At 40.2% G+C, this 27,657-nt stretch overlaps 1 protein-coding gene across 2 annotated transcripts in view; it reads right to left on the reverse strand.

Moving 5' to 3' along the window:
- Nucleotides 1-27,657, reverse strand: part of GALNT16 (polypeptide N-acetylgalactosaminyltransferase 16) — a 173,524-nt gene that overhangs the window by 62,700 nt on the left and 83,167 nt on the right. For both annotated transcript variants that reach the window (XR_015797015.1, XM_088145594.1), the window contains exons 2-3: nucleotides 22,835-23,010; nucleotides 1,893-1,991 (exon numbers count right to left, since the gene is read on the reverse strand). Coding sequence is in view for 1 of the 2 variants with exons in the window: in XM_088145594.1 (XP_088001720.1) it covers nucleotides 1,893-1,991; nucleotides 22,835-23,010 (275 nt within the window). In the remaining variant the exon portion in view is untranslated. The remainder of the gene's footprint in view (nucleotides 1-1,892; nucleotides 1,992-22,834; nucleotides 23,011-27,657) is intronic.

The raw sequence follows: 27,657 nt of genomic DNA on the forward strand, positions 1-27,657 counted from the left end.
GCATTAAGTGATAGGACCTCAGCACCTTAGAGGACCAGATACAGATTCAAAGAAAACCGTGGGGGAAGAGGTAGTTATTTATTATTCTTTGTTTTCAACTCCTGTTTCTTTGCTCTGGAATTTGCATAACATGGTGGCCACAGAACGTTTACACTGAGTAATAGACCCTTGGAACTCTATAATTCATGCAAGTACATACCCAATTCCTAGGAGTAAAGTATATTTTTATTTCATGTTTTGCTACCATCTGATTACTTTTCCTAGTATTTTTTTTTTATCAATTCAATCATGTCTGATTCTCGGAGACTGCCTGGACAAGTCCCTGAAATTTTCTTGGCAAGGTTTTTCAGAAACGGTTTGCCATTGCCTCCTTCCTAAGGCTGAGTGAAAGTGAAAGTGAAAGTGAAAGCCCAAGGTCACCCAGCTGGCTTTGTGCCTAGGTGGGATTAGAACTCACGGTCTCCCAGTTTCTAGCCTGATGCTTTAACCACTACACCAAACTGGTGTATAGCACCGCATGTAGGATGGATTCAGAAGCAGAAAGATTTTAAATTAAATCTAAAATCTTTCTGCCTCTAAATCCATCCTACATGCAGTGCTATATACCATTGTTGAAAAGATATGAAATCAAGGGTTCTGTAAAACATGGGGCAACTCAAAGTATATGGATGATGATGATGATGATGATGATGATGATGATGATGATGATGATGATAAGAAATAGTGGTGGTTGCTGATTATTGTGATTTGAAGTATTTAATTTAAAAATGGGGATGAAATGCAAGTACAGGATTAAAGTTTTATTTCGTTTCAAAGCAATCCTGATAAGAATGTTATGATTACACAGAGAGCAATGACTTTAAAGATCCAGGAGGGTGTAGAATACAATCAGGCAATTTGGGTTAATGCTGCATCTTCTGATGAACAAATAGCCCATGGATCTGAACAAATGAGCTATCTGAGGGACCGCCTCTCCCTGATTTCATCTGCCCATCCTACCAGAGGAGGGGGCATGTTATGGGTTCCATCGCCTAGGGAGCTACATTTCGCAGGCCCCAGGCGGCGGGCCTTTCCTGCTGTGGCGCCTGCGCTGTGGAATCTTCTCCCCCCTGAGGCGAGGTGAGGTTGGCCTCATCATTGTTGACCTTCTGGAAGTCCCTTAAGACTTGGTTATGCCACCAGGTCTGGGGACTCCAGGGGATGGGGGAATTAGCGAGGTGGCTCCCTTATTTTTAACTTCCTTTTATTCTGTTTTATTTTGTATTATATATTTTTAATGTATTTTACTGTTTTTAGCTTTGTTGTATGCTGCCCAGAGTCGCCTGTGGTGATATGGGTAGCTATATAAATTGGTTAAATAAATAAATAAATGCCTATCCAGATGCATTTTTTTAATATTAAAAGAAGTGAGGCTGGCTTCATCTGTTTTAACTTTCTGGAAGTCCCTCAGGACCTGGTTATGTCATCAGACCTGGGGACCTCCAGGAACTGGTGAAATATTGAGATGGCTCCAGTGTAATTAACACTTCACCTAATATTTTTTATATTTTTTAGTTTTGTGCCTTTTATAATATCAGCATTTTTAATAATAATATTAACACTTGTTTGTATATATTGTTTTTAGCATTTTTGTATGCTGCCCAGAGTCACTTGTTTGTGAGATAGGCAGCCATATAAATGTGACAAATAAATAAATAAAAGAGCTTAACAGCCAGATGGAGACAACTTTGTTCAGACATATGCCATGCTGAGTCCAACAGGACTTTCTTCTTACTGACTGTGCCTGGGATTTCAGTATTACTTTATTCTCTTTTTACTCAGAATAAACCACATTGATTACTGGGGTATACTGGGTGCATGGTTCTTATGTAAGGTCTAAAAGTATGAGGTACCTTTTCACTGTACGGAGCAACGTGGAGCGAGCCTCATTGTGAAAAGTGATAATGATGCTTGTCGCTGGCAGGTCTGCGCTGTAGTGAACAGATGCACATCTATAACAAATGAGAACGAGAGTTTTCATCAGATAGAGCCCATGCCTCCATTTCTGGAGAATTAACTGATAAAAAAGAAATTCCAAATCTGGTAAAAGCTCACCAAACCTTATACACATATTCAGTACACAACTGAGATTTGTTACCCTGCCAGTACATTTCCCATACAACATCTTTTAGACGATTGCAATTCATAACATGCTGGCGGTGCTGACAACAGGTTTTAGCATACATTGGATTGTAACTGCCAGTAACACTTGTTAACAAGCCTGTTGGTTTCAATGCCATCAAGACATAAGATGGCACCTATTTATACCTTCTGCTGCATAATTGTTCCAGGGGTGGGAGAAACAGATGCAAATCCATGATGGATTAAATCAGCAAGTGGGGTTACTTCTTCCACAAACCCAGCAGCTGATGATGAAGTGATATGGCATGTAGTTACATGGCTCAGCAGCAACTGGGGAGAATGCGAGCCCATGCTTTAGTAGTAGGATTCATGGAGCAGCTAGGCTGACATTTGGGCATATGATATCCAAATCATATGCACTCACACAGGCTATTGTTATTAATGGCCTCTGCCTAAGGGGAGAGTTGGGGGTCAGCTTCCAATACTGGCACCTGATTTTTGCTAATAACAGTATGGATTCCTCCTCTCCTTGGTATCAATGGTGATGGCAGGGCGTGTGGAGAAATGAGAGCCACATTGGTGATCCTCCATGACTCAGAAAACCTTTCTAATTATAAGCCAGTCACCAATATTCCATTCCTCAGTAGCAGGACTAAGGAGCTGGTGGTCTCACTGTTCCAGATGTGTCTGGATGAAAATGATATATTAATACATTTCAACATGCATTTCACCACCTATAGTTGTTCTGGCAATTGAAGAGATTAATACAGGTAATCCTCACTTAATGATGGTAATTGGGACCAGAATTTCCGTTGCTAAGTGACATGGTCGTAAAGTGCAATGTTGTGACTGTGCCACTTAGTGACAGAAATTCTGGCACTTCTAGTTGCCATTGTTAAGTGAATCACTGTGGATCATTAAGTGAGGATGTCATGTGGTCTCCATTTGTGACTTCCTGCCAGTTTCCCCATTGACTTTGCTTGTAGGAAGATGGCAAAAAAGGTCACGAATGGCGATCAAGTGACCATAGGACGTTGTGACCAACGTGAGGACTGGTCGTAACTACCGCTCGTTCAGTACCGTTGTAAGTTTGAACAGTTGCTGAATAGGTGGTTGTTAAACAAGGACCACCTGTATATTGATTAAATACAGTTCATCCACAATATAGTACAAAGACTGCTTTGGTTACCTTGGTGGATAATCTGTGCTGGAAAGAAGAGGGGGAGAATGCAATTGTAAGACTAGATTGGTCAAGGTTAGAGGGAAGCAGCATGAGACTGGACTGGTCTGTTACAATAACAATAGACAAACTGAAAAGCTCTTAGCCTGTTATGGTACACGAGCAGGAGAAAGAGATGCAAGATGGAAGCTATAATGGCTTGCAACTTGCATTGTGAAGATATTGGATTTCTTCATTGATGGCTTTTGGTGCTATTGGTAAGAAAAAAGCTGGACAGCTGAAAAATCCTGTTCTGCATAGGTTTATACTCTCTCAAGAAGGGCTGCTTCACAATTTGGGTGTGCTCCTTGATCCTCAACTGTCACTGGATTTGCCCAATTACAGCAACCTTCAATGGGCATTGCATCAAAGCTTTAGCGAGATGCCAATCCTGCTAGCAAGTCAGGATCTTTATTTTGACTGTACAGAAAAAATATCAGTCACCTTTCTCTGCTTTTGAAAGAAGAGTTTACTGTATATACCTGAGATCTGATAAGATCAGGAAAGTTTACAATGCATTACTAGAAGCCTTGGGAACAGAAGAAGAGTTTCAAAGACAGGTAGGACCTTTGGAAGGTAACTGTACTAATAGCAAAAGACCCTAAGTGTGGTTATTACAAAGGGAAGATGTGATTGAGTTCACTCTAAAATAATCTCTATCAGCTTTTGAGTAAAAATTAAAAGGAGTTCTTTCAAAACACCTACTGCCCACCTAATATCAATCAGAAGTTGGCACCAGCAAAGGATAAATAGATCAGATACAATACTGTCAGTACTAAGTGACTGGATTTGATAGAGAAGAGTCTGAGAAAGACAGAAGAAGAAGCATAAGAATCAATAATGCTGAAAAAGATGAGGAATTTGAGAGAAGTCATTGCATGGAGACCAATGGACAAGAGTTGGAAACAAGAATTTCAGAAGAGTTGTGTTTAGAAATCTGAGAGGCTTTTTTCCACCTGTATCTAACCATGGCACAAATACTTCCTGGCAACCTCTTTTTTGCGATGCTCTCATGATGTTGCCTTCATTGGATTTCCTAACTCGTACCTGAGGCTGCCTTAAGTTGTCCTTAGCTGTTTCAGTGTTAAAATGTTTTTTCTCCGTATCTCAATACATTTTTAAATCATTGGCATAATCACATGGCATGTTCAGGTGAATGGTAAGAACGGGATTAGCCCAGCTTCTATTGGCTACTTTAGGTTGGTTCAAGCATGTGATCAGGGGAGAGATTGGATCTTTTAAATCAGTATCTTCCTGTGCCCACAAGGTTTCACAGCTGATCCTTGGCTCAGAGATCTAACTTGGAAATAGGGACCAGCCGAACTAACAGCTGACAGACATCGAAAGGTTGTGATGTGCAGAGGGAGGGAAACATAATGCAGAAAGCAATTCTATTAGCTATAGGATTCTAGTGAGGATTCTAGTGAGGATTCAGCTGAGAAACCTATATATAGGTAAATTAGGATGACAAGATTCTGGTTCTTTTTCTCATGCTTTTTCTGTGTAAAAGGGAGGAAAATGGTGAAAATGGGGCAGTCTCCCCTGTTGATTGTTTTGGAAATGGCTTTTAGACTATCAGTATGAGAACCAAATTTCACAATATCTACCTCCATTTTAACAACCTTCCCTAAGTTCCAGACAATTGTTGGAGTAACAACAGAGACACTCTTTCCCAGTTACTACTTCCCTAGAGTTATCTGAGATCCTGTTCCTTCATAAACCTTGTGCCATTGTTCCTGAAAGAATCTCCAACTTGAACTTCAACCCAGGTACAAATCCATCTTAAATAGGCTATAAATTCAGGTTTGGGGAAAAGGCAATCCCCAAAGAAATACTTAGTACCTGCACCTTCCACCACTGCTGCTTGGTTAAAATCCTGAGAATCAGAGGGCCTTTCCCCACTTGCACTTAACCATAGCATGAACTTGCCCAACAACCTCTCTTCCTCTGTCTCTGTCTCTGTCTCTCTCTCGCTCGCTATGTCTTCATGATATTGCTTCATCTCACCCCAAATCATATACGAGGCAGCCTTAGTTATCCTTTGTTGTCCCAATTTCAAAGTAGTGATCCTGTTCTAAAATACTGTTTTCTACCCCTTACTAAATCCATATTTAAAATTAGCCTGACTTAACGGCTGGCAGGGCTGGGGCAGGTGGCAGGAGAAGAGTGGGAGCTGACTCATTACTCACCAGGTAATGTTCCACAGGACTGACTGTGTGATCACAGATTGGGAGCTTTGAAGGAACCAGCTAGCCCTTCCTGTTCTGCATATTCAGTTAGCCTGGAGATCAGCTGCTGAGAGTATATGCAAAGCCTAGGGGGAATTTTGATAGGAGATTGAGCCCATCAAAACTTGCCTTCTGTCAAACCTAGCCTTCCCTCACCTCCAACCCCAGTCCTCAATACTAAGAGGGATTGATTGATGTTTTCCTCCCAGTTGGTGACAAGAGAGGAAAGGAACAAAGCTGGGGAAATGAACCAATTCCTTTCCTTAACATGCCCTGCACACAGAAAAAATGGCAGCATCTTTGTGTGGCGGGATAGGGATTGGCAGTGGGAGTAGCAAATTTTACACCAGTATAAATAGTTGCTGGCCAACTTGCAATCATCTTTACTTCTACTAATCTCATAATACAGAAAACAGTAGAAGCCAATCAATGCTCCTTCTGGCAAAGCAACAGGAGAGTGCAATGAACAGCATTCAGTCAGTGCTCTATACCCAGTCACTGCCAATCCTGGCGTAACAGAAACAAACAAACAAAACCATGCTTCCCACAAAATAGGAAGCCACCTGCTCCATGTGTTTTCCCAGTACATACGATGTGCATTTGTTTGGCCATTTGTTGAAAACTGTGAGCGATTACCCCATTGTGAATAAAATCTACATTAAACTGTGATGGTAAAATAACAGCATGTTGACACCCTTTGCAACCAGGTCCTTTCTTCACTCCTTGCTATAGTGTCTGGAGTGAGGGAGAATGGGGAAGTAATATTCTAAATAATATTCCAGGCTCCGAGTGGGGCCAGGCAACTCTAAGGGTAGAGGAAAGTCAAAACCGAAGAGAAAAGTGGGATGCATTCTCACCAATGAGAAAATAGACTCCCCATAAGCAGATCTGGCTTCAGATAAGTTGGCACAGAGCCAGAAAAAAAACTCAGTTCTCAAGGCCAGCCAAAATCAGGCAAGCACATAGGTCCAGAGCCCCAGTCAGTCTTGGTAACAGTTGCAGAAACCAAATAATTCATGCTATTCTGAAAGAGAGCCAGTTCGGTGCAGAGATTAAGACATCAATCTAGAAACCAGGAAACCATGAATTCTAGTCCCATCTTAGGCATGAAGTCAGCTGGGTGATCTTAGGGCAATCTCTCTCAGCCCTAGGAAAAAGCCAAGGGCCAGCTACCTCTGAAAATCTTGCCAAGAAAACTGCAGGGATTAGTCCAGGCAGTTGCTAGGTGTCAACACTGACTTGAAGGTATGAAAAAAATCTGGTTGAAAAGCAGAAAAGTCATTTTTTGCCCCTTGCCATCTTGAATGGTCTGGTGTATATGCTGGTAAGAATGTAACTTAGTATTTCAGCAAAACTGGTAGACAAAAGTACTGTATTTGAGCTGACCCTCAAACTTTTAATGAAAATATTATGGAAAGTGTGCCACCCGCAGATAAGCTGAACCTCAAAATTTTCATATGCTTTTTCAATATATTCTGAAGGACTTCATTTGTTTTCATATTTTGTATCAATATATGTTGTTTTCCAGAACAGATTCTGTTTCAAATTTTCACAGTTGGCTTATCCATGGGTGGCTCATTTTTCCTGGTATTTTGGTTCAGCTTATCCACAAGTATATTCAGGTACAGTACTTTTAAAAAGTATTACCATATAATAATATAATACTTGCAGATAAGCTGAGCCCAATTTTGAGGTGTATTTTGGGACTTAAAATTCTTGGCTTATCTGCAAGTATCTCCAGTTTTTTATCTTCAATGAATTCCCACTTCAGAGCTTTGCACGACTAAATACCATAAACCCAGGATATTCTTTATTTTGGAAGTTCAATCTACATTTTTTTTTTCTTATTTGTGGCCAATGCAACGTAACTTATGGCATGCCATAAGTTTAAGTTCTAGGCCCACAGTTCTTCAATATTTTTATTAATGACTTGGATGAGGATGTGGGGTAAATGCTGATCAAATCTGTAAAATTCACAAAATTCAGTGAGTTAGCTAATACCAGAGGAAACAGAAATAAAATAAAAATGATCTTCATAAGTTAGAGAAATGAGCTGAAAGTAACAGAATGAAATTTAACAGAGACAAGTGCAAAGCTGTTCACTTAGGAAACAAAATCAAATGCAAAGGAATAGGATGGAGGATACCTGACATGGCCATGGTACTATGCTTCTGAAAATGTACCTGGACTTCTAGTTGGATGCAAACCAAATATGAATCAGCAGCATGATGTGGCTTCCAAAAAGACAAATAAAATTTTAGGCTGTATCAATAGTAATACATAATTCAAACTATGGGAAGTTATCGTTTTATTTTATTCTGCTTTGGTCAGATCACAACTGACCAAAGTTGAATACTGTTCTAAGCACCAGATTTTAAGAAGTATTCTAAGGAACTGGAACAGTTTCAGAAAAGGATAGCAAGAATTATTAAGGGCTTATAAACCCAGTTCTGTAATGTGAGATTCAAGAAAGTAGTTGTTAACCTTGAGAAGAAAAGAATGAGGTACATAGATCAGGACTTGTTCTCTATCATCGCAGAGTGCAGGACACGAAACAATGAATTTAAATTTTAGGAAGGCAAATTACAAATGAATCCTAACAGTAAGAAGAGTGGAACCCATTACCAAAATGGTGGGGTCTTTTCACTGGATGCGTTCAAGCAGAGACTGGACAGCCATCCGCCAGGGATGTTTTAAAATTCCTGCACTGAACAGAGTGTTGGATTCAAAGGCAGTCCTTTCCAACTCTATACTTCTATATTTTTCTATATTATATATTTTCCCTTATGTTGTATAGATTCCTTCCTACTCTCTGTAGCTCTCCATTTATTAAGAGGATGAATGAAGCTGGGAAACAGCATTGCTCAAAATAGAACCATTTTGTACTGATGGGAAATTTGAGGAATTGCAGCAAAGTATAGGCAGGAAATGAAGGTGCTACTTTCTCTTTCATTCCTTCTGTCCATTTCCACTTGCTGATCAGAGACTTTGGATGTTGAATCCATTCACCTGTGAGCTAGTACAACTCTGTCTACCTGAGAATACATGGCCTATCTTTATATTGTGGAGGGCCTGGCCACTTTGCACATGAGTACCCATCTAAGACCCCCTCCTCACCTCCAAAGCATCAACTAAGTGCACTAAGAACTTCAGTACACTTCACAGTCCATCCTCCTTAACCAAATCCCACCTGACCCTTTATTGTGCAGGCTGATGCTTCAGATTTTGCCTTAGCAGTTGAGCTTTTCTATTAACTCTAGAGTTCTGGCTCAGTGCCTGCCACCAGTTCTGATCTGAAGTGAAGGGAAACTGGTTTGGGGAAGGGGAGAGATTTCCACAACTACTGAGAGAGAGAGACAAAGACTGCCCAGCCTAAAGTTGTGGGGAGGGAGCTTCTGATGAATTGGTATAAGAGAGGCACAATGCCCACCACTCCCACACAACAGGAAAGAGGAAGGGAGAGGGAGATTCACTAGGCACCTCCAAGTCCGGTGGGAGCAGAAGGAAAGATGAGAATGGGAAGTGGGATAAAAACTGAAGCTGCTGAGTCAGGAACCAGCACTCCTCAGATAAACAGAATTATTGTATAAACACGGAATGGGTGCCTTACAATCTCAAGCCTGGAAAAAGAAGGGCCAAGAGTCCTTTGAGCAGAAAGACATGCAGATATATCTGTATCCATTTCTGTGTTCTGCAGCAGGCAGATCTGTGCATGTAAGGCTTCTGTGTTGTCTGCAATAAACCACATATCTATCAGTATAGAATCTGTTAAGCTTCAGCTGTTGTCTAGTTTTTGAATGCAGGGTTTTGTTTCAAGAGAGATTTATAGCCAAGCCAGATCTGAAGTCTGATCATTTGGGACCTTAGAGCCAACCATGTTTCCTGAACTCTTTCCTTTCCTATTGCTCTGAAAATCCTTGTTCTAGAGCAAAATTGGGTCCATCCTAGTGACCACAGTCAGGTTATACAGGTGGCAGTCCTGAACTAGGGACACAATGCAAGAATACCTGTTCTAAAGTATTCTGTTTATTCTTTAGCCACTGCTCTGTAATAAAAAGATATATCCAAACACTTTTTCACCCTCAAAAACTCTAACTAGTCATTTCTCTCCCCTTCACATATACTTTTTCTCTCCACAAATTAGAGCAAAACAGAATTTATTATTGAATAATATGGGCAATTCCTTTTCTTACTGTACAAATGAGTTGCTACATTCATAACCTCAGTAGCTAGTGTTGCTCCCTCTTGTGACAGTAAATCAATGAAGCAGAGCAATACTGAAGTGAGTTCAGGTATCAAAGAGGTATAAAGAACAAGCATCTCACAGTTTAAAAAAAAACTTTCCTCAGCTGCTTCTAAGTGCCTCCTTCTCATTAAAGATGTTGTGAGCAGACTATGATTTTTCCAAGTCCATTATTCATTTAACTGTCTCCTTCCATTGCCATTTGTGGTTGAATGAAGTTGTTAATCAGTCAGGTCTACAGGATATAACTCAATTTTGGAAGCTACCATCTAGAAGTGTGTCTTTCTTTCATCACTGGTGAAAACATTCTTAAAAAGGGAATGGAGATATACAGCCTTCAAGTGAAAATCCTCAACACCCAGCACCAATAACAAGGTCTTAAAACAATGAAGGCTTCCGAATAGAGAATTTCAAAATATTGGATAGGTAAGAGAAAGAGGGAGGGACCACTGTAAAGGAGTCAAGTTGTGATAGCATGAATATTTAGCCACTCAGGATGTCTTTTAAAGTAGCTTTTCCCCCAAAGCTAGGAGTGGCAACTATTCTGCTCATGACTTATTTAAATGAGATTATTCTATATATTACTACAGTTTATGGTTATTTCTGAACTGCTACTATTTTTTAAAAAGGTCTATGTTCATAGCTATTGTTTATGACTACCCCAAGTAGCATCTAACTTTTTTTTTCACACAGCATTTTATTACTTTGACACTAGCCAATTATTGTAATTTCCAAGCCTTGATGAAAGTTATATGGGAAAACTAGGATCAACCACAAGGTACATTATGTGTGTTATTGCACTAATTCACATTCTATTTTCTTTCAGATGCTATTAAAGCCAAATAATATAAAGAAATTAGATACATTTTTAATGCGTTATGTTCCTTTGAAAAAAGGGTATTCTCTGCTTGTTTCAATATGGACGTGATTTTGAAAGCACTCTGCTGATATGAATCCCAAATCATCTTTGTATTGCTTGGATAAATGAATTAAATGTTTAACTCATTCAGTGACTCCCAAAAAGATCAGTAAGTCAATGTCAGGTGAACCAACTTTTGGTGGTTTGGAAGCAACTTGGGGGCTTGGACTATGTGCAGCATTTTTGAAGCATATCTCTTCTTCTTAAAGTCAACTCAGTGGTCCTAGGATGGAAGAAGGCTACCTGATAAGAAAGCAAGCTAAAGGAATACATTATTATTATGTCCACAGCACTGCCAACTGATAGATGATCATATGCATTTGTTACTATTAAATTGTCATCTCAGACTGAAAATGGATGATCAGACGTATTCCACAGAGGCACTTTTTTTTTTAACATGGGTTTCAATAGTTTTTGAAGTGTTTGCCAGAATACATTTTGAAATGTAGGCATGCTGGGACAAAGATTAAATGATGTGAATTAAACCCTATATTAATTTAATTAAACAGATTGATTTTCCCCTTCCCAAACTTTAAAACAAGTTGGTTAAGTTTATTTTAATTAAATATAAAATACACATAAGCTTATACAGTTTCTTCCCCAAATAGACTTCCCCCTGTTATGAGCAAAGACCCCATGTTCCAGCAAAATGCTTATAGATAATGAGTGTCCAGTAGTGGAAAATCAGACAGGCATGCCTAGAGTTTCTGAGATGGAGGTGGGAAGTGGGAAGCCTAGTCCCCAACCACCTACAAAGTTCCTTATCCTCCCTGTCACTAGGAAGGTTGACTGTATGACCCAGAAAGCCAGAATGTTGGCTTCTGGATATACTGGCTTTCAGCATTGGCCTTCAAGATGGCCTCGGAGGAAATATTCAGAAGCCATTACAAAAACAGCAATAGCAAAAGTATTCCTTAAACTTTGGAAAAGGAGATAGTGTTAGGAAAAGACTCAGGCTGGCTCCTCTCTGACTCAGTGGGGTATAAGAGGGAGGGAAGATAAAACACAAGCAGACTTGTAAGTACCGTATTTTCCCAACTATAAGACGATACTTTTTTCTAAAATCCTTACGCTAAAAATTGAAGGGCGTCTTATGCAAGGAAGTAAGCCGAGGAGAGAACCGCGCGGTTGCAAAACTGCCCATACTTTGTCTCTGCAAACAGGCTTCCTCCTATTGCTAGCCTCCAATCACAAGTGAAATAGCTTGTCTCTGCAAACAGGCTTCCTCCAATCACACGCCTTATGTAACTGACATCAGCTGATGCTGAACAAACCAATTGGAGGAAGTCTGTTTGCAGAGACAAGCTATTGGCAGTTTCACTTGTGATTGAATGTAATCAGTTATGCAAAAGAGCATGGAAATAGAGCTGCAGAGAGACGGTTTGGACCTCCTCCCACCGAGTGTATCAGGTCAATGTTACCTAATTACTAAATAAAAATGTGTTCTGCACTATCTTTAAAATATTGATTTCTTAATTTTGGGTTGGAAAAGTGGGGGTCGTCTTGTACATGGGGACGTCTTATTGATGGAAAAATAAAGTATCTCAGTACTGTAAAATATAGTTCTGGTCTTCCTGTGGAGTTGGGATCCTTATCTGGTCTACCTATAGGGCTGACATGTTACATCAAGAAGATGAAATATAACATGGAGGAGCAGCAACTTGCAGGATTTTTTTTTTTTTAAGCAAAGAGTCAAGGAGAAAACTAATTGTGAAAAAATAACAACTGGATAAGAATGCAAAGTCATACCTGGGAATTCTGCATTAGATGTCTTAGGGAAAGAGAGAAGACTGACTGGCAGGCAGTCCTGGGAAAGTGTGGGGGCTTCCTCATTCTCCTCCACCCTCCTATGGGCCTCTTGGAGGTATGGTGAAAAGCAGGCAGATTTTTGCACCAGGCTTCAGGGGAATATGGGGAAAGGATGTTCTGGTTCTTCTTCCTTGACCAATCCAGTTCACCATCCCCACTCGTCTGGAAATCTGGTTTCTTTTGTACTTGCCATTTGGGAAAGCAAAGGGAGAGATCAGCTTCTCTTCCCAACAAATCGCTTCAGGCCACGGAGGGAAGCTGTGGCCCACAGGCCACAACAGCTTGCGCTTCTAGAGATATGGAAGACTTGGGTGAATTGCAAAGGTTTTATACAACTTTACATTTGGGACAAGTATTACAATATCATTAATATTTCTTAAGTGACTTAATTCATGGAATGCTTCTATTACATAGAAATATCTCCTTGAGTCTTTGAAAAAGAGTTTTTTTCACTTTGAAAGTATCAATTGAAATTAAAGATCAGCAAGTATCTGTGAAGATAGTAACAAAGCCCACTGGTTCTTTCTAGTAATGTATGATCACCAGGTGTTCTTCAGCAAGTCCTGAATTGCTGAAATATTCATATCTTGTTCAACAGACCTGCCAGCTCGATTGCTTCAAACGGTAGCCTGCTGGTAACTGCAGTCCAAAGTCTTTGAATTTTATCTACCACTTCATCACCTTCATATATTGTTATCTCTTCAAGCACTTAAATAACTATCAACTGGTAAATGATGAGTGCTTCCCACTACATCGTCCTGTAGCTTGCAATTCAGTGGAAATAGCACTGCTCAGCATCATCTGGGAAGTGACTATGTGGGGGACGCTAAGTTATTGAGTTTCCCCATCCTTTTGCACAGCTGCTGACTCAATCTTCAAGAATCTAGTTTTACAACAGCTTCTAAGGAATCTAGAAATGTTGTGAAGATCAGGCTTGTAAGTTCACTTTTTGCCTACAAATGTGTAATTCAGTAGAAATACAGTATGTAGGAAATTACAATAAGATATGTGGAAGGATGAGAGCAGTTTGGTGTAGTGGTTAAAGGCACCAGGTTAGAAACCAGGGGACTGTGAGTTCTAGTCTTGCCTTAGGCACAAAGCCAGCCAGGTGACTTTGGACCAGTCACTTTCTCTCAGTCCTAGGAAGGAGGCCATTTCCAAAAATGTTGCCTAGAAAGCTGTATGGGCATATCCAGGCAGTTGCTAGGAGTCAAGACAGATGTGAAGTTGCAAACAATTTCAGAAGGGTATAAATAATGGGAAAATTGACAACAGGCTGATATCTACAGTAGGGTCAAAACAGAAAAGATGTTTTATTTTCAGCTCACAACAGTCCCATTCAAAAATGTTCCATCCAAATTTTCTGAGTTGACTGAGTTCCAGTGGGATAAAATTTGAAATTGGAGAAGAAAACTCTAGATATTTAAGATGTTGCAGCTATAGGAGGAATGGGGAAGCATTCCAGAGCTAAATATTAGGCTATGTTACCACATTGCCTAATATTTAGCTCTGGAATGCTTTCCTATAGTGGTTTGGCCAGTCAACCAACTTACAGAAAGTTAGGCAAAAAGGATTTTTTAAACATAATCTACCAGATCTTGGCTGCAAAAATCCAGTGGACGACTTAAGTGGTCAGTGCTGCCATACAGTTTCCTGAATGTTTGCAGCCTGTTATCAGGTAGTCATAGGCAATGATGCACACATTACACACATTAACACATGTTGAAGTCTTTTTAGATCCTGAAGCTCCAACAGACTGAAAAGAGGAAGCTCTGTAGATCAAACCAACATGTTTGAGGGCCAGGAAACATCTAGAGGGCTGCTGGTGGAAAACAAAGGACGAGTCTGACTGAATGTGGGCTAGCGCCACTATTAAGGCCTATCTTGTGGTGGTAAGGATGGTGAAACGCCATTATTTCTCTGCTCTTATTGCATCTGCAGAGTGTTGCCCAGTGGCCCTTTTCAGGGTCACCCGGTCCCTCCTGGGTAAGGAGAGTTCAGAGGAACTTGCTGAACACCTGATGGATAAAATTGCTTGGATCCTTTCCCAGTTGGAGGCTAAGTATGATGGAGGTCTGGTGGAGATGCCTGGGAAGCAGACTTACCCAGTTATCTGGGTTTGATCCTGCTGGACCTGAGGAAGTGGGCAGGGTCCTTGGGGCTGTTAGCGTGGTCAACTGTGCTTTAGATCCTTGTTCCTCCTGGCTGGTTAAAGCCATCAGGGAGGCGACATTGGGGTGGGTACTGGCAGTGGTCAATTCATCCTTGCAGGAGGCAGTGTTCCTGATGCCTTTTGAAGAGGCCCTGGTCTACCCACTCCTCAAGAAACCATTGCTAGATCTCACCCTTTTGGACAACTTTCATCCAGTTTCCCACCTTCCCTTTTTAGGAAAGTTTGTGGAAAAGGTGGTCATGCCACAGCCTCAGAGGATCCTGGAGGAAACGAATTATCTGAGCCCCTTTCAGTCAGGTTTCAGGTTCAGTTATAGGAAAGAAACAGCATTGGTCACACTTTTAGATGATCTCTGGCGAGAGTGGGATGAAATAGTGCATCCATCCTTGCTCTTCTTGACCTCTCAGCAACTTTCGATACCATCGACCATGGTATCCTTTTGGATTGGCTGCAGGAGTTGGGGCTGGGAGGCACAGTTCTGTGCTGGTTCAGCTCCTTCCTCCAAGGCTGATCCCAGTCAGTGTTGATAAGGAACAAGAGATCCAACCCATGGCCCCTACTTTGTGGGGTGGCTCAGGGTTCGGTGCTGTCGCCGCTCCTATTTAACATCTACATGAAACCATTGGGTGAGATCGTCTAGCACCATGGGATGAAGTATCATCAGTATACTGATGATACTCAACTATATACTGCCATCCCAGGAGATAAGTGACACTGTGGCTACCCTTTCATAGTACCTGGAGTCTGTAGGGGCCTGGATGGGGGACAACAGGCTTCAATTGAACCCTGGTAAGACGGAGTGGTTGTGGATATGGGGAGCTTGAAGATCTAGGAGCTTATTATCCTTGGTTCTGGATGGGGTTGCACTACCCCAGACAGACCTGGTGCGTAATCTGGGGATCCTCCTAGACTCATGACTCCTGTTTGAACAGCAGGTGGCAGGCGTGGCTTAGGAGGCCCTCTGTGCCATCATTCATGCCCTGGTCACTTCCCGCTTGGATTACTGCAATGTGCTCTATATGGGGCTACTCTTGAAGAGTATCCAGAAGCTATAGCTGGTGCAAATGCAGTGGTGCGGACAGTTTTGAATGCCCCCCAGGGGGCACATATGATACCTCTGTTAAGCAAGTTGCATTGGTTGCCAGTTTGCTTCTGAGTCCAATTCAAGGTGTTGGTTATTACATTTAAAGCCCTTCATGGCACAGGACCAGGTTATCTGAGGAGCCGTTTCGCCCCCGTTATGTCAGCCTACCCCACGCAGTCTGGCAGAAGTGGCATGTTGCAGACCCCACCAGTCAAGGAACTTTGGCTGGTGGGGTCTAGGAAGAGGGCCTTTTCTGCCATGGCCCCTGCCCTGTGGAACAGCTTACCACCTGAGGTGCGGTCCGCCCCCACTCTCATGGCTTTCTGGGAAAGTGTGAAAACTTGGCTGTGCCAGATGGGCTGGGGCCCTTGCATTGTTGGAATTGGCTGGTGGGATAATCGCTACTGCTCCCCCCATCATCTTGACTTTTTATATAGAATTATTTTTAGCTAATTTAATATGGATATTTATATTTTTACTGTTTTACTGTTTTGGATTTTAATTGTGAGCTGCCCAGAGTCACCTTCTGGGGGAGATGAGTAGCATATAAACAAAATAATAAAATAAAATAAAATATCCTTGAAGAAAATGTACAATTCTAAAAATAAATAAAAATTCAGCTGGACCAGCATAGAGTCATTACAATATTAAATCTACTCTGAAAGTTGAACTGCTTTAAGGTGTAAGAACATGCATCAGTTACATACAGATCAAAATCTGAACAAACAAACCAAAACCACAGAATGTTTGTATTTTAAATGCAGTCAGAAAACAGCAATGGATACCATTGCCAAAGCTCAACCAGTTAACAAGTTAAAACAAAGAGCAAAACAAAAAAACAAGTTAAAACCAGTATAATGAAGCTGTTCTGAAAACACACTGTGCTGGCTTGATTAACTTAAGTGTATGTGTCTGTGTGCATGTGTACACACTCTACTCTTGCTCTTCTGTTCTGATGTTGAGGTTCAGGCCAATTGATTAATTGATTGATGTGATTTAGATTTTATTTGATTCTGCAACTCTGAGCTTCTGTTGACATATTGTACTGGTAACCTTTGAATTTACAGCCTCAACAGCATTAGCACTACATGCATGAAACATTTGTATTCACCTGTCTTGTGCCCATGTTAACCTGCTTTCTTTTGCAGTTTATAGATACGCAAACCCAACTTCCACATAGAAACTACTCTTGGAAAACCAGCAATGGCTTTTCTACCAGGCAGGCAAATAATGTCATGAAGCTGAGAATGGTCTTCAAGTTCTGTCTATCTAGGCTGGGGACAGCCAGCCAGAGCATTGCCTCCATACAATGTGTGCTGGGTGCATTTTGTGGCTTCAGAGACAACTTCATCACTGACCATACATGAACAAGGACTGGCTGTGAGAGCAGGGAAAAATGGAATAGAAGATTGTGGGAGGGATCATAGCTGAATCCTACTGTTATCCAAGTGGTATAGGCTTGAGAGAGGTAGCAGGGGGGCACATCGGCTTCCACCCAGTGTGACATTACTCATCAGGGACTGAAAAGACATGCAGGTGGATCATATTATTCTCCATCTAGAAGGCATCTCTCAAGCAATATGAACCAGGGGGGGTCATCCAATATGATTCAAGACAACATTCCCCTTCATCTTTGTGTTACAGCAGGCAAGCAAGAATACTTGCTTGTTAACCAAAGGCTTCAAGCCAGAATATGATTGCAGTGTGACATCTGGCTGGCAGGACACAAACAAAGAACACTCAAAACAACCATTCTAACCTTGAAAAAAGTGGTCCAATCAAAAAACAATTCAAGCTCCCTTGGTTTTGAACATTCCTACTCTCTAAACCAGTAGACTAGGCTCAAAGGGGTATAAAACAAATGGTTTAAAATGATAATAATGAAAAAACAGACTGGTATTCACATAAATTGCTCTCCTCAGAAGAGAACTTCATGGATTTTCTGATCTTTTTCTAATTGGTCATATATGAAGCAAAAAGAAATTGTGAAAAAATGAACAAAAATCCATATGAAAACAAAATAGCCTGGTTCAGAAGATTGTATCTCAGTTTAAAAATGCTATATGTGTGTTTTAAAATCTGGCCCTTTGTAGTATCAGATGTAATATGTTCTTTTGTTAATACTGGGCATATTCAAAATGAGCTATACACCTGTACATGTAACTCCTTCCTCCTTTGTAGCACAAATGATCAGATAACGAAATCGCTAATTAACCAGAGCTTCCTTGTTCATCCAAATGAGGAAACTATGGTTACCAGCTAACAGAAGACATTCCATGAGCCAGAGGAATTAATTGGATACCTCCCAAAGGAATTTTGGAGATAATGACTGCACTGAATATTGAAGAAAAAGCTGGAAACAGATATAGCCTCCCCCAGGCCTTTAAAGTGAGAAGACAATAGGGTAGCATATGTAGCCCCACCCCTTCCTGACCCATATCTTCAACTGATATCTTGCATGAACATAACCATACAGCTTCACCTGGAACTATAATAAATCGCGTCCCAGATTTCAGAGAGTACACATCTTCTTCAGAATTTCAGCTGGACGCATGGAGGTCAGAAAGAAAATAAGGTTGGGCCAGTGTGCCCATTTTCTACTAGTTTGAAACCCTTCCTGGGGCTGCATGCCTTCAGAGAACCCTGGTTTGTTTTTCTGACTTCTTGTCCCATCTTCCAGCCTTCCTCTCTGGAAACCTCTAGAATGCTGCCAGTACACTTTTGATTAAGGCCAGATATAAGAAGCATAAGACTTTTTTGGCTGCAAAAATCCAGGTGACTGCTACATGACATCAAAAAGCCATGACAACCTCTAACTCTTTGTTGCCATCTAGTGTACATTCAGATGTTTGCAGCCCAGATCTGATAGCCCTACCTTCTTGTCACACAAGACCTTCAGACCATTTCTGGGCATCAATTCAAAGTGCTGCTTAGAATGTGTAAATATCCATTCAAGTTTGGACCAGACTGTTTTTTGAAAGTCTGCCTTCCCCAAATGACAGATCAAAAATTCACAAGAGAACCTTGTTTTTCTCTCCCAATGCCATTAGAAGCCCATTTGACAGGATGTGAGAAAGGACCTTCTTATCTGCTGTTCTTGTTTTGGATTGCTTGCCAAGGAAGAGCAGGTGAAAACTGCTAAAATAGGTTTTAATCACTATTATTTACTATTATTATTCAAGTGTGGGCTTTAATAGCTTTTTTAAACCATGGGTTGCTGATTGATCTGTTTTTATTTGTTTATAATCCTGTATTCTAATCTGTATTTTATTATTAACTTCTTGAGCACCATTGCAGAGGAAATATGGGTTACAAACTGAATAAATAGATTAAGATATTTTCATAGCAGGAACAATGGTATCTCATTTTTCTAATCAACTGAAGAGTATATATAACATTTGACAAATTGGAGCAATATTTTATAATTAAGAACTATTTTTTTATAAATGAGGAAAACCAGTTGTAGAACTGCTAGTTATGGAAGAAGACAAGTACTGAAAACTGTATTATAAATAATTTGAAATATAATAATGTCATTTGTTATTTGATCCATCAGTGCCTTTCCAAGACATTTAAAAACAAAGTGGTGGGGAAAACAGATAATTACGCACCCATGGCTGAAAAGATAGAAAATTAAAGTCTTCAGAAGACACAATAATATAAGACTGCAGTAGAATCATTCATTCATCATATTGCTAGGCTATCCAGACAGGTTAAATTACTCAGATTATGAGAAGAAAAGAATAGTTACCATAACTCAGGTTATTTTAGAAACACAGGTATGCGCAGACACATTTTTGCCAACCTGATGCTCATCAGAAATGTTGAATGCTCATGCTGGCTGCAAATTAGGAGAACTGAAGCCTAAAATATCCAGACAGAACCAGGGTTGGGAAGGATTTATAGTTCTTAGGTTTATAATGGATTTGATTAATTGTGCTATAACTAGTAGGGATGTGAGGATGGAAGGGATTTTTAAAGTAACCTGATGGCAACTCCACCTTTTTTCATAATTTTGTCAACTTCAGATAATTTCTCAGAATCCCACATTCTAGAATAGCAACATGTTGTCTAATCTGATAGGCAATGCATCCCCAATTTGTGATTGGAGTTCTTCTCAGTCCTACCTTCAAAAACCAGGAATCGAACCTGCAATTTCCAGCATGCAAAGCAAAGGCTGTATAAGCACACCTGCCATCCTGCAAGGATGGGCAACTGAAATGTTGAAATGTTCTGTGCAGTGTCCCAACCCATTTTGTATTTGATTTATGTATTTATCAATTGTCTAAAGCTGACTGACTCCATAACAACTGGGGGTGGTGTACAGTATTAGGAAGAGTTCAAAACGATATAACAAAAAAGAACAATAAATGTCAGAAAGACAATAAAATGTACAACCCAGACACAAAACATTCCTACTAAAGGTCTGCCACAGACCCTAGCCAAGGCCTGGGGGGAAAACTAGGTTTTAGAGCCTATGTAAACAAGGCCCAGGTAGGTGCCATACAGATGTCTGGGGGAATGCTGTTCCAGACAGCAGACACCATGTCAGGGAAGATTCATCATTTAATTGATGGGACCTGAAGGATGCCAACTACATCCTATCATGAAGGATGGGCAGAAACTACAGTAAATAGATGGTGCTTCAAATACCCAGGCCCTATGCCATGAACGTCTTTATAGGTAATAGCCAACACCTTGAATTTAATCCAGAAGCCAGCTGGTAATCAGTGCAGCTCACGGAGAAGCAGTGTTACATGATCATATGATGTTGTGCCCATAATGGTCCACACCATTGTGTTCAGGACTAATTGCAGCTTCCAAGTGAACTTCAAGGGCATTGAAGTAATCCACACACAAAGAGACCAAGGCCTTGAGAGATTATTTGAAGTGCCTGCCAGTCCAGCAATGGACACAACTGGTACCCAAGATGAATCTGTGCAAAGGCTTTCCTGGCTGCAGCTGCCACCTGCTCCTCAAGCAGGAGCTGTGATCCAGGAACCCCCCCAAATTGCACACCAGTTCTGTCGGGGGAAGTACAATCCCATTAAGAACTAAAGATGGAAAATCTCTGAGAGTGGGTGGTCTAAATGCACACAGATATTCAGTTTTGCTAGGGCTGAGCCTGAGTTTGTCCCTCCCATTCTCATGGCCTCCAGACACTGAGATAACAGCATCACTTGATCGGTCCAGGGCTGGGATACACAAAGGGTATGACACTTGACTCTGAACTGATGGATGACCTTGCCCAGCAGCCTCATGTAGTTGCTAAACAGAAAAGGTGACAGCATCAAAGCTATTTAGCACTGTGAAAACAGCCTGACCAAAAATAATCCAAAAAATGAGTGACAGCAACTGGGATTGAAGCAAAACTTGTCATTTATGAATCTACGCAAACTCTTAAGAAACTTCTTTCCTTGCCTGCAAATCTCTGTAAGCAGAAGATTTTGTTCTGCAAATTAGTTAAGCAGTTAATATGTTGTTTTTAGATGCCTCAGAAAGTATTTACCTGTGAGTTCTATGCACTCTGACTGCAGTATGACCATCTATTGAATTCCTTAAGGAGCTTCTAACCTGGGTTATATTTTTCTTAACCAAAATGAAAATACTTTCACAAAGATAATTACTGGGTGAGAAGAGTAACACATATTTCAGAAAACAAGAAAGTGCTGGAAACTGTTTACCCAATAGCTGCATCTTACAGAATAGACAGCTGGTGGCCAAACGATCCTTACTTCTCCAAGGCTCGTGGCAGGTAGATGTATGAAATGTTGGTTTTCCTGTGCTACATTTTCAAGTAGTGCTTCACTTTGATAAAAATTCATGAGACTATGTAAGCCTGTCTTATTCATGGGCTGGGGAGGAGATGAACTTTTGAGCCATGGTAAGATGCAAGTAGGAAAAGGCCAACAACCCTTGCTTCTGATGATTCAGCATTTACAATTATACCAAAAGCTGGATTGAAGCAAGACTTGTCATTTATGAAGCTACCCAAACTCAATTGTGATTGTGATGAGGCAGAAATAATGTTACCTTAGGGTAGATGAAAAAAATTGCTTTATCTAGAGAGCTTCATTCATTGTATGGGCTGTTCATTCTTTGGCTAAAAATACTGAAAAGTCTTCTTTACAAAACCAAAGGAACAGAAGAGTCACCAAGATCTGAGATTAGCTCTTTAAAAAACAATAACTGAGAATTTGAGTATTATGGCTCATGGGATGGGCAGTTGAAGCCCATGCAAATACACAATTTTTTATAGCTGGTAAATCACAATTCCAGGAGGAGAGACCAGATACTCTACTCTGGTAGGGAAAAAATGGCAACCAGCAACTCTTTGGGCCTTTCTCCAGAGTTTTTCATTCTTCCTTGAGTCAGCAGAAAACTATACTGGCATGAAATTGGCCATCTCCAATGTCAGTTCCTATCCCACCTATATTGCCTGTGTTCCAAGTTACTGTCAATCACCTGATTTTCCTCCAAAACTATGGGTGACAAAGTCTAACAGATTATATGCACCTTGAGTTTGCCATTGGACCATGTCAGAATAAAAATAATAATAATAATACATTTTTAATGCTGGCCCAGTCAGGGACAACTTTGGCTTCTCTCACTCATAGGCTGGAGATGAGATGACAGGAACAAAAAGGGGACAGGGCAGAAAACAATGGTGTTGTCAGGGCATGTTTTTGCTGTGCAGAAAAGCTCATTACTTGGCTCTTTACTAGATATTATTTAATAGGATCATAATAGGAACTAAATATATATAACCATCTGGCCCGGTTCATTACAATATCACATTTCTAGAGATTTGCTTAAATGTTAAATAATGCTTCCGTCTTCTAAGACGTCCTTACATTAACCATATCCAGATGCTAAAATAAATAAAACAGCCTGCACTAAGGATGAGAAGCCTTTTTTCAGATGTGTTACAGATAATGCTTTTCTGTCTTTCAAAATCAAGATGCCCAAAGATAAGGTCACGGAGATGCCATGTTACAAAGTATTGATTACAATCCATACTTGTCTGCATTACAGTACCTGTAATGTCTAGTGTCTCGGATAGGCCGGTCACTGCTCAGTTTGTCACTCTCCAACTGATTGAAAGCATGTTGCCGATAAGGGTCTTCTCCAGCCTTCAGCAGCTTTGAGGATACATAGGCCTTTTCATCAAATCCCCTTAAGCCATTTTTCTCAGCTTGTGGTGGCTTGGATGCCTGGAGAGAGACAGAATTAAGAGTTAGTCCTATAGAGAAGAATGCCTTTTAGGAAACAAGTAATGTGGCACCTGACACATTCTGTTGAGAGTCAGAAACTGATTTTCAAAGCAATAGGTACAGAGTTTATTTGAAAAAATGAGGCACAGATATTTATTTTGCCAGCACAATTATTGCCTAACTGACTATGCTTGTGCAACAGAAAGAAAGACTATGTTTCCTTATATTCCAGTCTCAACTTGAGTATTCTTATATTCTTTTATTTCAGTGCCCCCTCTTTTTTTTTCTTATTCCTTCAAGTCAGTCTTGATTCCTGGTGACTGCCTGGATAGGTCCCTGCAGTTTTCTTGGCAAGGTTTTTTGGAAGTGGTTTGTCATTGCCTTCTTCCTAGGGCAATGAGAGAGTGACTGGCCCAAGGTCACACAACTGGCTTCGTGCCTAAGGCGGGACTAGAATTCAGTCTCCCGGTGCCTTAGCCACTACAACCAAACTGGGTCTTGGGGGGCCCTACTTCCCAATAATACACTTCAAATATTGCAGACTTCAGTTTAGAGTACGTAACTATATTTTGGAAGTTATATTTATGGAGGGAATGATAAAAGAACTAGTTATTTTAAATTACAAATAGATTGCTAAATTAAGAGGCCTAATTGACACTCCATTAACATTATAGCTTTCATATTGCAGTTCTTCAAACTTGGTAGTATACTTTTCATATCATGAAGATCTATCAAAGTTATGTAGATTTTAGTCTGATTTGGTAAGGAAAATTTAAAATGTAACCTATGTGCATATAGTTCTGTAGAGCACAAGGCTTCTGCATCCAACTGAGTACTAGCTTTGGTCAAGAAAGAGATCTAAAAAAAAATTAAAAAAGGAAGATCAGCTGTCCCACCCTGATAAATGTTTAGATATCCTCAAACTACAACTCTAGTATTCTCAGCTAGATGCCAAGTTAAAGAAAATTAAACCAGAATAATCTTCATTATGACCAAGTGAATGCTTTCTGGAGGATATTTTTGGTTGGAAATTCAAACCAGTCATCACTTCAAAATAGAAGCATGGTGATAATAATACTATTTCTGTGGCATTTTAAAGTACTATTTAACAAACTTGATGTTCCAACTGCACATAATGCTTCAAGCACAGTGTTCGTTTTTTTAAAGAAGTGCACTTGGGTATGAGGCCGGGGGGGACAAGTGATCTAAGTTTCAACAATTCTGAGCCCTTTCCATAGAATCATAGAGTTGGGTGAGGCCACTGAATCCATTATGTTCAACCCCTGCTTAAAATTGCTCCCACTTTAAATTATTATTCCCCCAAGGATAGGAAAATAATTAACCTCTCATCCTTCCCACCAGCTTCATAGCTGTCACTCAGTTAAAAAGTAAAGTAAAATACTCCAGGTGACATCATAGACATATATCCCTGGACTCTTTTTAGCAACAATATGGACCTGGTCTGTCTTTGCCTTCTTGAGTTTTTTTTTTTTCAACTTTCTGGCAAACCAATGGCCTTTGTGATCTCCCATCCAAATACTATCTTACTTAGTATTCTAAGACAAGTCATGGTCAGCTAGGTGCTGCCATATAGCTGGCCTTTCCTTCCTGGATTCCTAGCCAACATCAACTTCAGCCAAGAATGGATTCTAAAAAATATAGCCCATTACATCTAAGAAGCATTAAGTTGGGAAAGGTCAATGTAGAATCATCTTACATGGCCAGCTACTTTGACCTGAAAGGATAATTGTCAAAAGCCTACTAAATCTGTTCAAAGAAAAGGAAGGGCTTGCTTCACGATTTACAGTCACACAGAAATGTGATGCATGATGCTCCTCCACCACTGCTTTGCATGAACAAGTTCCCCTTCTATCAGTACAATAGCCACTTTCATCTCCTTTAGGCTGAAATGAACCTCATTGTTAGGATAAAGAGCTAAAACTGTTAGATGCTACATAGAAAGTGTGATTGAATCTATAATCTTGAAAGATTCTCTGGGATGCATAGCTTCACTGAGAGACACTAGAGCATACTAAATGAAGAAAAATATTTGTTAAAATGGTTGAAGACAGTCATTGTTGTGCTTGTTGTCAATAACTGCCCAGACCTTATACATAGGCAGAAAGTAAATTTAGAAGATGCTCCCTGATGAATAGCCATGGAAAATGCATCCTATTTTGATTCAGCAAACAATACAGAAAATCCATATCTTTTCTTCCAGCTTTACTGCAGTCTCCCTTTTTGTTTTAAAACACTTAAAACAGACTGATTTCTGAATGACTCTTGCCCAATTGACTGTTCAATGAAGGTCATGCCAACTATACATGAGAATGTGAAAGGAAAACTGGTGTGAATAGTGTACACAGCTTTTCTTCCCTTTAATACAGTGAAAATACAGATAGTCCTCAGTTAACAATGGTAATTAGGACCAGGAACTCCATTGCTAAGTGACATGGTCATAAAGCGCAACATCATGTGACTGCACCAATTTATGATGGCAGTTCTGGCAGTTCCAGTTGCAGTCATGAGGTGAATCTCATGTGGTCGTTAGGTACAATGTCACATGATCCCCATTTGCGACCTCCTGGCGGCTTCCCCGTTGTCTTTGCTTGTCGGAAGCTGGCAGCGAAGGTCGCAAATGATGATCACGTGACCGTGGGACACTGCAACTGTGTATTGTGAGCCAATTGCCAAGCACCTGAATTGCAATCACATGACCATGGGAACACTGCAATGCTGCAAGTTCAAGGACCAGCTATAAATCTCCTCATTCAGCGCTGTCATAACTTTGAACGGTCACTGAATGAATGGTTGTTAACTGAAGACTACCTGTAAAGGAAACTACAGTTTTGTGAGGAAGACTCTATAAACCAGTTTCTCAAAACCATTACAGCAGCAAACTGATTAAAAATAAGTTTCTAGTTACATTAGAGTTTCAAGTAGAAAAACAGCTGATAAATGAAAAATATCTAAAATGATACATATTTAACATGTATATAGAATTATATTCGGGAAATACCCTGGAACTGAACTATTTACCTTTGACATTTCAGCTTTTTCTTCTTTTCAAATGTCTGAAACAGTTTTAAAAGAAAGCATTGGACATGTGTGACAAACATATAGATTCCTGTATGTTGTTTTATCTGCAAACATTTGGTCGTTTTCGTTCCAGATCTCTGGAAATGCCAGAGGCAAAATACTTAAATATTTAGTTTTTGTGGAAAACATTTTCCCTTCACAGCTGATAAAGGCTGCCAATGTAGCCCTCACCCCCACCTCCCAAAAATCATTATACTCATAGTTTTGCACTCTAGAGTATGAGTCTCAAAGAAAAAACATGTGAAGGAGGTTGGGAAAAGCATCTGACAATGGCAGTTTGTTTGACTGCCACATGAATGGCAATATATTCAGATTTGCCATGAAATATATTTGTTTCTGCATACCATATAAAGCCTACATTTGTTATTCTTGTATCAACATGATGGTTGAATGATTCTAAAAGATGTGATGAGTGACTAGTGAAGAAAAGGCCCAAGTGCCTTCTAGAGTCATCCAACTACTATTACACCAAAATAATAATGAAGACAGGTTTTATATTGCCTTAGTGAGGGCTGGGTGAGTGTCAAGCTTGGGCAGCTGCTTCAAAGTGAAAATATTTCTCCTAAGGAAGATTCTCACAGAGCCTTCTTCAATGAGATTTATTGAGATGAAAGGGATAGGATTATGAGAATTTCAGCAACTGAATGATTTCCAGTTTAAAATGAATTTAGTTTCCAATAACAACCAGCCTTACAACCGGCAATGAAAATATCAAAGTGGTGGATAGTTTTTGCCTTTCAGGATCAACCATCAACAGTAAAGGAACAAGCAGTCAAGAAATACACCACAGACTAGCACTTGGTACAGCAGCCATGAGGGCCTTGGAAAAGATATTCAAATGCTGTGATGTGTCTATACCTACAAAGATCAGAATTGTGCAAGCCATGGTGTTCCCTGTGATACCCTATGGAAGTGAAAGTTGGACTTTGAAGAAGCAGGACAGGAAAAGTATTGACACCTTTGAACTTTGGTGTTGGAGAAGACTCCTGAGAATACCATGGACAGCCAAGAAAACAAACCAATGGATCATTAAGCAAATCAACCCACAGTTATCACTTGAGGCACAAATGACCAAGCTCAAATAATCCTACTTTGGACACATTATGCGAAGACCCAGCTCTCTGGAAAAGGCTCTAATTCTAGGAAAGGTAGAAGGAAAGAGTGAAGAAGAGGACAACCAGCAGCAAGGTGGATGGACTCAGTTTCAGTAGCTATGAGTGCCCCATTGGGAGTCCTGAAAGAAGTTAGGTTTTCTCCAAGATGATCTATTCTATCTATATGGTTACTAGGAGTCAAAAACGACTTGATGGCACATAATCAATCAATCAATGTTTGCATAGAGATTTTTGTACTTTCTTCCTAACAAATTTCCTTTAAACTGGTCGCGGTTCTTTTGACTGATAACAGAGGAGCCTGAAGATGGCTATTTGCAAGCTATCTCCTGAATTGTTTTCAGTTAGCACTACAATGATGCAGAAGATGCTTTAAGTCACTAGATTTCTGTTCTTTCTTCATGGAGCTATGCGTATGCCTATGTGATTGTGCAGT

This window comes from Python bivittatus, unplaced genomic scaffold (genome assembly GCF_059951505.1).
Source record: "Python bivittatus isolate LINGU-HERP-01145 unplaced genomic scaffold, Pbiv_v1 ctg000480_np1212, whole genome shotgun sequence".
NCBI classification, from domain to species: Eukaryota; Metazoa; Chordata; class Lepidosauria; order Squamata; family Pythonidae; genus Python; species Python bivittatus.